General features: G+C 43.0%; 1 protein-coding gene across 3 annotated transcripts; it reads left to right on the forward strand.

Moving 5' to 3' along the window:
* Positions 1-1,423: 1,423 nt before the first annotated feature.
* On the forward strand, positions 1,424-10,109 carry Epgn (epithelial mitogen). 3 transcript variants are annotated; one of them, XM_005401311.2, is made up of 5 exons: positions 1,424-1,635; positions 2,161-2,250; positions 4,893-5,013; positions 5,879-6,031; positions 7,478-10,109. In XM_005401311.2, exons 1-5 carry the CDS (start codon positions 1,593-1,595, stop codon positions 7,533-7,535), a joined length of 465 nt encoding a protein of 154 aa, XP_005401368.1. In that variant the 5' UTR covers positions 1,424-1,592; the 3' UTR covers positions 7,536-10,109. The 3 variants fall into 3 exon arrangements, with proteins under 3 accessions (XP_005401368.1, XP_013358220.1, XP_013358219.1); XM_013502766.1 differs by lacking the exon at positions 2,161-2,250; XM_013502765.1 differs by lacking the exon at positions 1,424-1,635 and having other exon boundaries at positions 2,079-2,250.
* Positions 10,110-10,762: the final 653 nt, after the last annotated feature.

Consider the following 10,762-nt stretch of genomic DNA (forward strand, 5'->3'; position numbering starts at 1 on the left):
CTCATTAAAAGGAAAGTTTCTGTTACTATTGATTGGAGAAATTTTTATGCCCCATATCTTGTACCCTGAGCAACTACTTTAACGATAACAACATGTAATATATTAACTATTGTTACTGTCCTATTATTTTGTTATGAAATTTTGTTTTACCTTTTATCCATAAAAATTTTTTATAAAAAAGGCATTTGGGATGGAGATGTAGTTCAGTGGCAGACATCTTGCTTAGCATGCGCAGGCCCTGGATTTGATACTCAGCATTTGAAAATCAACTTAAATAGCTAAAAAACAAAAGTAGAAATATAAAGTACCCCATTGGAAATGAGCCTAACGCTACATCTTTTAACTTTAAAATGACGAGTCTTGTGGTAAGCGATTGCCCAAGCTATAATGAATGCAAGCTCATTCTTGTGTGATTTCCAAAGCCAAATTCCTATTTGAATAGAGAAAGGATCCTTTCTGATAAATCTAATTCCTTGCTGGGTGGACGTGATGTGAATGATAACGTACTGTGACTGGAACAGGTTTCTGAGGCTCAGGAAAGCAGCAGTTGAAGTTCTAGGTAAAACGGCCCCCACAACACATGCACAGATTATATTTCTAATAGTTTGTGGAAAGCGCAAATTTATGGGAAGCCCTTAGAGTCAGAAAAGGTAAAGGCAATAATTACATGTCTTGCCCTTTAGGATAAGATTCATTATAATTATGTTAATATTGAGAAAACCCTAAATGCTGTGTCAAGACTTTCTATTCACGAGATGCGCCCAAACTAAATGTCATCTTTATTTCAACAGAAAACTTCTATTATTATTGCTGCTCTTCGTATATTTATTGGTTCTTTCCAGCCTGGTCACTGGGGCATGAATTTAGGTATTGACCCTGCAGCTCATCATTCTATTTACTCAGAAAAACATTAAATGGCAGAATGATAGAAAGATATGTTATAATATTAAAAATAATTATATTTACAGCAATTGTCAAAAGTGAAACTAAGTAACAAAACTTAAAAGAAAATTTTTTTAGCAGACCCAAGGCTGGATCCCCGGGCGTCCTCACGCTTGCTAGCTACTTCCTCAGACCCCAAATGGAATATTAAATCTGGTTTGACACAAATTTAACTTCTCCTCTACAACTACATTGACCAAGTATTTTGTCTTGCAGTGCAATTCAGTCTGTAAGGAAGGGAAGTGTAACAGACTGCAGTTAGGGATGGTTTATTCACAGGTTTTGACCATTTCCTGGTTTGCAAATGTCTCTGTTGGAAGCTGTCAGCAGAGCCAAGGGGACCTTTCCCAAATTCCCTTTCTTTTCAGTTGTTTTAAGAACTTTCACAGACACAAGCATGCCCACAGGTAACAGGAAACCTGTGTTTCAAAAGAAACCTGATCACGCTGCCAGATAACACAGACACCCTAAACAAGTGCGGAGCGCCTGGAGCCTTCACGCCACTGCCAGAAATGCATATTTTGTTGATTGGTAAGAACTGGCAGATGACGCTTCACGAAATATAAATGCAAGAAAGACGCGGAGCTCAATAAAACCTGCCACCTGCCAGTCTAAGAGGGCTGGAGAAAGAAAGTGAAGCGGCTCCTGATATGGCTGGGGGAGTTCCGATGTCAGTCTATCTTTTCTTCAACGGTAGGTAACTCCCTTTTTGTTTTCTTAGCTTTGTGCCAGTGTAAACTGTAAATGGAATTTATTTTCTCTGAATTAGGAGAAAAGTTAGCTTTAACAGTTGCTCATGACAAAGGTCAGAGCAAGGAATCTGTGCAGTAATTTAAGCTTTTTAGGAAACTATGTTCCTCTATTGACATATTTTGATTCCTCTTTTTTTTTTTAAAGAATTCCAGAATGTTTGCCTCATACAAAGAATAGTTGATAACATTTACCCACTATAGTACAGTGAAGAAGTACTTTAATTGCTATGTAAATGTATTTGCCTTCTTTGAAAAACTACTGTTTCTATTTCTCATAATTAGAATGTAGTTAGTGGAAGACCCGAGAAACAGCTAGAAAACTGCCCTCGTTAGGCTTTGTATTTCAAATGAAATAAATTAAAAACTGAATGGAGAATGGGAACCAACAGAATGAGAATAGCTGGGTCCCCTGTGGCTACTTGGAGAAAGGCTCACCTGTTCCGGCTGCCCCCTCCCCTCCGTACAGCACTCGCCGCCCTGACTGCTGAGGCCGGCTGGATTGGGATGGCCCCAGGCTCAGCACCCCAGAGCAACAGGACAGCTAACGAGACCCGAGGTACTGTGTGCCCAGCGTGGTATTCCGAGTATCTTCCTTAAAACCTTCATGAGAAATCTGGATTGTGAAAGCAGCCGCACTGGACATTTCTTAGTATACACTTTATTAGATGAACAGCTGCTTTACTTAGCGAGATGGTGTTACGCCGAAGTGACAGGTGGATGTAGTAGCCAAGAAATGCCTTTTGCAAAAGAGGAAGCGAAACAGAGAGAAGAGCTGCCTCCAGCGGCTGTCCCGAATCTGAGACGGCTACACCCCCTGCTGGCTTTCTGCTGGGCCGGGAACTGCGTGTGTCCTGTGCTGGCTCTCAGGCCTGTGTGGGGTTCTTGGTGACAGATAGATATTGATTTGGGAATGCATACTTAGCAGCCAAATTATGGCTATGCCGTGAAGCTTTGAAAAGATCTTTTTCCTGTTTGTTTTGGGGGCTTTTGTTGTTCCAGCCGATGCTCAGTTTCCTAAGCGCTCACGCCCAATCTCGGGTGTTGATGGTCATGGGATACCGTCTTTCCTATTTTATTATTACTACTATTAGTGTAGCTTCCAGCTGCTACGAACATCAGCACTGCTTCCCATCCTGCTTGAACTGGGGCGACCTTGGGAAAGAAAACTCGCTGCCTGTTAAGACTTGTGCCCGCGTGCTGATTCTCACGGGGTCTCCCAGTGCCCTTGCTGAGCTGAGTGTCACAGGGACAGAGGAAACGCCAGACTTTGTCCTCAGAGCTGGGCAAACAAAAGATCAAGTCAGATATTTTGTTTCTAAATAGGAAAGGCAGTGATACTTAACTGTTCACGTCACCAAAAATCACACAATTTAAACAGCTTAAAATATTTCCCCCATTGGATTTTTAAAAAAAATGTCAATTTGCAAAACAAAATCGGTGTGAGCTTTAAAGTAAATTTCAGACAACTTCTTCATGTCTTCTGAGTTTTTCAGTGAAGAAGGAACATTTTTATTAAAATATGATCAATTATACTGTAGAACTAGGAGAGAGGTATGATTTCCACGCAGTGACAAAGCATGAGTTTATTCTCAGTGCTAGCTTTTTCCTTGCTGCAAACACAGTCCTCCAAACTGCACATACTAGGAGTGGGGAAAAAAGAATTGAGTGTGTCAGCCCTTTCTTTCCTTTGCTTTTTTGATAGAGAGCTTTAGCTTCTCCTTTTGGTTTCTACTCAACTTAAAAATATGAACCCAGCATCCGAGAATTTTTCATAAAGCCATAGCTAATGTTCGTCTAAGGGTAAGGAAGTCCCTTTTGTGTATGCTTTCCTGGGACACGGCGTCTTTCGGTCTTCACTTTTTCTAGCAAGTCTTGTTTCAGGCTTGGTTACTTGTTCAGTTTGAATTCAAAGAACTCAACATAGTTCATAGTGGGAAAATCTCACTGCCCCAGAATTAATTATTAAGATGATAAACTTACCATGTCATGTTCAAAATGAACGTGAATTTTAAGGTAATATTGTGTCTTCTCAAAGTGAGGTTACAACATAGTCTCTGGATGGTACTTGAGTACCTAAAAACAATATTTTCAATATAAAAAATAATGCCTTTAGATTTGTTTTTTTAGCTCAGCAGCACAAGCGCCTGCCTGGCAAGCGCAAGATCCTGAGTTTGATTCCAGGTACCAAAAAAAAACAGAAACAAAAACAAGTAGGATTACCTTAATCTCTTTAGCAAGGCAAATACAGTGTTACAGCATAATAACTATGATGAGCTAGGATTATCTATAGCAATGACAAAATAAGATGCCATTAATTCTGCTTGAGAAAAATTTCAGGATTCATATTAAAGCATACCCAAAAGGAATCAGTTCTACACAAAAGCCTCTCCTCTGCATAAACACCAAAGACAGGACAGGTATGTCTCCAGCACACCAGAAAGACAGAGCAGCCTTCTGAACCTCTATATTTGCCCCAACACCCCTTGCTGAAGAGTTTCCCATAGGAGGTTTCTGGACTCCAAAAAGTTAGGTTTCTCTATGATACTTGCATAGTGTTAGAGCTAGAGATAAAAACTCCCAAGTCCGTAGCTTCTACACTGCCTCACAGTGCCTCTTCCCTGAGAGGAACTGTAATTGCTAAGGAAGGTATTGGCCTCAGCTAGGTCCCGTGTCTTGTATGGGACACAGCAAGGCCTCTTCTGAATTCATCAGGGAACTTGAACCCCTTCAACCAGCCCCTGGGGGAGGAATTCACACGTTTGCTTTGGGAGGGAAACGAACTAAGTTTACTGTCCCACTGGTGTAAATCCAGATCTTCCTAAGTGCTGCTTGCAGCATGTAAGGGAAGGAAATGCAGAGACGGTGAGAAAACCGCTGTCTTTATTCACACGCTCTGGGAGCCTTGCTCAAAACCACCTGCTGAGCCTAGAGCCAGTGCTGCCACCTTTCGGCAAACCTGTCTCCCTGCCTTTTAGTGCGGCTTCGAAAGGATGGTGTGGTCACCCACCCACCCCACGCTCTGATTAACGAATGATCTGCTGAGCTGACATCAACCCAGGCCTGCCCATGGAGTCCGCAGTCCAAAGGACCACGCACTCCCCCAGACCCTCAAATTAAAGGTCTCTTCACATGAATACTGAAAGTTTATCATGAAAGCCGGACACACTCCCTCTGTTTACGCGCTTCTCCTCTTTGTAGCTGACTCTGTGGAAGGACCCGTAGCCCTGAAGTTCTCACACCCCTGCCTGGAAGAGCACAGCAGCTACTGCATCAATGGCCTGTGCGCCTTCCACCGCGAGCTGGACCAGGCCATCTGCAGGTAACAGAGCTCCCTGCGGGCTCCTGCCTGTGTCTTCACACGGCGGTCTCCGTGCTCCTCTCTGTGCTGTAGAAATAGTGGTTGATCTGAGCATGACTAGCCAGTCCCCTTGTACCTGAGTATCTTAGGAGTCTTTTCCTAAGCTACTTAATTCCCATTACTCAAAACTACAGGGCCGGGGATATAGCTCAGGGGCACAAGCGCCTCCTGGCAAGCGCAAGGTCCTGAGTTCGATTCCCAGTACCAAAAAAAAGACAAATACTCAAAAGTACAACTCCCAGGTTGGTAGCATCTGAGGATTTGCATTTTTAACAATGTGAAAAGGGGATTCTTAGTTTTCACAGTATTGTTTAGGATAAAATTTAACAGTCTAAGCCAAAAGGCTTTTGGTGAATCTAAAGTTCCAAAATAATTAAGCCATTGTTTTAAGAATCACTGATTCGCTCAGTTTTCTTGACAAACATGCTCTTTCCCATCTGCCATAAAGGAGACAACACAAGGCTTTAGTGAAAGGATTATTATAACATTAATGGCTATTAATTACCTTTAACATATTGGCTTTCACTTGGTTGTTGTCTCTGTAGTTTAAATTACTTTCTTTGGTGGGGTAGGGAGTACTGGGCCTTTGTCTGAGTTGCCTTACCAGCACTTTCTACTTTTGTCTTTGAGACAGGGTCTCACTAAATTGCTGAGTTGCCCAGGCTGGGGTTGAACTTGTGACCCTCCTACCTCAGCCTCCCAGAGCTAGGATTTCAGGTGCACCTCTATGCCTGTTTTATCTTTTCTTCATTCTTTGAAATTATTTCATTTCTGCACTTCTGTCATCACAGGTTTTACAATGATGTATCCTCTTCTCTCTTTAAAGGTGCTACACTGGCTATACTGGGGAAAGGTGTGAGCACCTGACCTTAACTTCATACGCTGTGGATTCTTATGAAAAATACATTGCAGTTGGCATTGGCGTTGGATTACTATTAAGTGGTTTTCTTGCTATTTTTTACTGCTACATAAGAAAGAGGTATGAAAGAAACAAATTATGAAGTCAGCCTGCGTGTGTTCATACTTACCGAGCCCATACCAGGCCTGGTTATCATAGTTTTTTTTTTTTTTATGAAAAAAGGAGTGTAAATATGAGAGGGTCCTACATCATATTTTTAATTCCTCCTCTCATAAACCCAGAAAAATGGTAAAAGGTGACTTCGACTGCAATAGGACAGTCCAAATTCACAATTTCTCTCTTATTTTTGTCTGCCTAAGTCAAAATTATAAAACAAAGGAGGCCAGCAGGCCCCAGGAGGGTCAGAACCAAGCTTGTCTCGCTGTGATGATACCTCTTGGGTCTAGTTCTGTGCCTCACACACAGCAGGCACAGAGTAAACATTAGAGCAAAAGCAGAAATCAAAAAATGAGTATTGAGGGCCGGGGATATAGCTCAGCGGCATAAGCACCTTCCTGGCAAGCGCAGAGTGCTGAGTTCAATTCCTGGTACCAAAATAAATAAATAAATAACTACAAGAACAAAAAATGAGTACTGAATGAAAATACGTGGCAAACACAGACCACTTTCTCCCCAAACTTCAATCGGGGGAATCTTTGGAAGATACTATCGCCAGCGCACTCCCAAGATGATAAACTTGACCTACAAATAAATATAAACTACTTAGTTCTAGTTTCTCCACATTCATGATTGTTCTTTAAGTACATGTAAGTAGGAAAAAGCCAAGAAATAATGTGAGAAACATTAATGTTTTAAAAATACAAATATCTTCCCCTTGCTGTACTTTACTAAGCTGTCACTTTTCGAATGACTCAAATTGCATGCCCCAAACTAGAAAAGTTCGTTTTGCTTAATGACTAATCTTAGAGGAAGTCAAATCTATACAGTGTTATGTCAGTTGCACATTTATCAAAAAGACAGGAATAATGAAAGGAAGAAAGAGGAAGGAAGCACAGGAGAGACCACCGGAGGTGCACACTGTGCCTCAGGGCAGCTCCCCAGCAGACAGCAGAGCCTGGGGTAGGGTGTGGGGGCAGCGACAGAAATGAGTATCAGGGGATCGAGTTCCTTCCTTTGCAGTTACATTTCTGCCAAATAATTCAGACGTGTAATAGCAGAACAAAAGCAGGTAGGGGGCAGTGCAGCTGGAGCTGAGACTGACTCTCTGTCTGATTCCACGTAAGATCTAGAATATCAGTGGCATCACTGTCCCAGCCCACTAGGACAGTAGTCTTGGATTTAGTCATGGGCTACAAGAGCCCATGGGTGGCGGTGAGCTCCTAGGACTGTCCTGGCGGGATGTGCTGCGGTTAGGGATAATCCTCAGGGTTAATCCTCAGGGCCTGTGGTTGTCACAGTCATGAGGGCTGGGTCCACCAGTGGCCAGGGAAACTCTGTAGGTTGCCTAGTGCAGCACTGTGTGGGTGAATCCACAGTGATCAATGTGAAATTGCTGTTCTGCTTTAGGTGTCTGCACCTGAAATCGCCCTACAACATGTGCTCTGGAGGAAAGCAGCCACTGTGAGGCCTCTGGAAGGCACCATCATTGCGAGTTTTGGGACAACCAGTGGGCCTCCAATGGAAATCTTCAGATGAACAAGGAAAAGTGCCAAGCTGACCAGACTTGAAAATGACAGAAGCTAGGATCACAGTGACGTGAGAGGATAAAATTCAGCACTGATCTCTGGACTTTGCCACCCTTAGGTCCCATAGAGCCAGCTGTAAAAACTGCAAGGGCTGAGGTCAAGTGCCTGCTCCCCCTGCTGGTATGTGGTGCGGCTGCTCTCACTGCAGAAAAACGGTCTCACGCTTCTGACCGTATCAGAGGTGGGCCTGCCTGGGAATAACTTTCAGCCTTGCAGCAGGCCAAAGCAATGCCAAGTATGGGCCCTCCGTGTGCTTGCTACCCACCATTGTGACCATCCACACGGGCTCTCTGTTTGCACTCCAGGACCTAATCCCAAGCCTTCTGCTTTCATGGTATCTAAATGATTTGATGGCAACTTGTAGGATGAGATCAATATTATCGTTCCTGGGGCAAACTGTGTATGTGTCTCATGGCAAATCCATGGAAAAGAAACTGGAGCGGCCAAGGGAAACACAGCCTGTGACCACACCGTGCAGCCTTTATCTGTGAAACATGGAATAAGCTAAAGAGTTTCTGAGGACTGCAAGCTACCCAGATATCAAGTCCACAGCAGGCAGAGCACTTCTGATCCTGTATGGATTATGCAATTTTTGTCCTGTCATGCTTTTGTTTGTCACTTCTCCTGCACAGTTCCCTTCATGGCGACAGTGGAATTACCAGGTAACCATCCATTTGGACTAAACTCCCTCATGACCAAAGGTCTACAATTGGTCCCAAAACCAAACCTGAAGGACTTGATAAAGGAATTTATTTCATCAGCGAACAGCATGGGCAAGCATCTGCATTTCTGATCCCTTGTAACAGATTTGGACAGAGAAAAAATGAAGCAATGGTAGGAAAACCTATGGGGAATCAAGTTCGTTCCTTTTCAATTCTAGTTCTGCCACATAATTCCACAGAGTCCATGCAGGTTGCTTAGTTTCTTTGGGCTTTGGATTTATTTTCCACAAGGCCCTTGTATAAGGGGAGCAGCAAACCATGGCATGTGTGTGCCACAGGTGAGATTATTCCTTGTACACCCACGTCCAGCCTCCCCTCTAGCCAAAAAGCACGCACTGAGTATCATCCTAGGTGTAGACTTTAGTGTTCCCTTTGTGAAATAGTAATTTATTTTTAAATGAAATTAAAGAAATTTAACAGCTACCATTTTTTTTTTTGATTCAAACTAAAACTACAGACTTTTGTTTTTCTCTCAGTGGGACGTAAATAACCCAAGCAATTTTGATGATGGCATTGATTACTGGAGGGCCAGACTTGAATGTCCTTATATTGGCAGTCTGGTAGCAAGCCTTTCGTTCCCATGAACCTCAGGTTTTCCTCAGCCCCTGTGAAGGTTGCCGTTCTGCTTTCCTTGTTTCTCCCTGAGAAGGAACTGAACGCGGGTGAGTGGTTTGTCAGCACTTCGTGCCGCCCTCCCCTTGTGTGAAGGTTACGTCAAGTGGGTGGGGAGGGAACGTTCCTTCCAGTGACTCCTGTAGCCGCACCTAGAAAGCTATGCACTTCCTGGGCATTGCAAAAAGATATAAGAGCCGGGGACAGTCAGAGAGAAACAATAAAGGCCTCTGGAGGGAAAGAGGAATTAATGCTGGAGTCCGCAGACAGTCCTGAAGACCTGGTGACTGCGTTTGCCAATTTCAAACACAATCACATTGACATTAGAACATTTCACAAAGAGTTAAAACTCTCAGGTTTCTAAACCAAAATATTAACCAAAACAATAATATGTTCAGATTGTTTCTTAACCAGTAGAGTATTCATTAACAGTATAAAACTGACCCAGGGAGACTGTTCCAGAAACCAAATACAGCTGTGTGTGTGTGTCACAGGATCATCTTGTGACCCAGGGTCAAAATCTTTCACACCCAGGTTTAAGTTGCAGGAGGGCATCTCGCGCGTTCTCAGGGAGCCAGGCTGTATCTGGCAGTACTTGTGTAGATAAGCAGGACTAGATGGGAAAAAGTTTCAATGCAAGATGATCTGCACAAGCTTTCCTCTTCTATTTTTTTTTTTCCTATATGCAACATGACCCTGAAAAGAACCAATTCGTTTAGTCCTTGCATCAGAACTGCACTTTCAGCTCTCAATCAAGGGTGATTAAGTTGAGTGGATCATTTAACAATGAAATGACAACATATTGCTGGCATCTTTGACTAAATCAAACTAGCCAAAGAATTCATCGCCTTCTTTCATTCCCCTTTCTGTCTCCTCCCCGTGTCTATCCCTGAGCTTACCGAGAGCACATTCTTCTGCAGTCAGTATTTTCTGGTGACTCACTCGTAAGCACCTCGGAGTATGACGGGGTGAGGGCATATACTGTAGCCTCCGCTGTACCTGAGCCCATGAATGTACATGACAGGAGTTATAACTGCTGATCGTTGTATTCTCTCCCCCCAGATTACCTTTTGGTAGGGCCATGTTTTCATAAAGTTTGCAGAAGATGAAATTGTTACATAGTCCGTTTTTGGTGTTTCCTGATACCGTGCAGGTCTAACCCTTTGATTTTGACGTGTCTGTTTTGGTAACATCAATAAGATTTCCATTCATTATATTTAATTGAAAAAGAATGCCTGAAGGATTACGAGACAAACAACAAAAGTGCAAGCTTTTGCCATTCAACACAAGAAGAACTGACACAGGCAGAAGATTCTGAGGAAGCCATCTAACCTCTCTGCCTTACAAAACATATCATGTTTTTTGAGTGCGATAATATTGATATTCTGCAACCCACACTCCTGGGAAGGGCTACCAGACTCTATTGCAAAATACCACTCTTTGTAGCTTACATCACGGCTGCATGACGTTAGGTCTGAACACCTGCCAGGATGAACTGGAAGTGTTGAAATTTAATTTGTCAGAATGTGGCACTGCTAATCGGGATAAGTCCACATCTCTGTCCCAGCCTCTGGTGCAGGTCTACTCAGTAGGACATTCAGAAATGTATCCTTCACACCTGGTACAAAGCTTCTAATTACTCAATCAGTCTATGCCCACTCCAGAGTGACAAGAGCCTGAGCAACCGATTTCCTAAGGATACCTGCAGTGTCCATGTTAAGAAAATGAACTGTATCATCATGATATTTGACTCCTCTTCCCAAACTAGCGTG

The sequence above is a fragment of the Chinchilla lanigera genome, unplaced genomic scaffold (genome assembly GCF_000276665.1).
Source record: "Chinchilla lanigera isolate Chin_1 unplaced genomic scaffold, ChiLan1.0 scaffold00073, whole genome shotgun sequence".
Classification (NCBI taxonomy): Eukaryota; Metazoa; Chordata; class Mammalia; order Rodentia; family Chinchillidae; genus Chinchilla; species Chinchilla lanigera.

Bases quoted from the DNA above. Each gene is read 5' to 3' on its own strand.
- Epgn (XM_013502765.1), top strand. From the start codon at position 2,085: ATGAGAATAGCTGGGTCCCCTGTGGCTACTTGGAGAAAGGCTCACCTG. The intron at 2,251-4,892 runs GTACTGTGTGCC...TCCTCTTTGTAG, and splicing joins GACAGCTAACGAGACCCGAG to CTGACTCTGTGGAAGGACCC. The intron at 5,014-5,878 runs GTAACAGAGCTC...CTCTCTTTAAAG, and splicing joins CTGGACCAGGCCATCTGCAG to GTGCTACACTGGCTATACTG.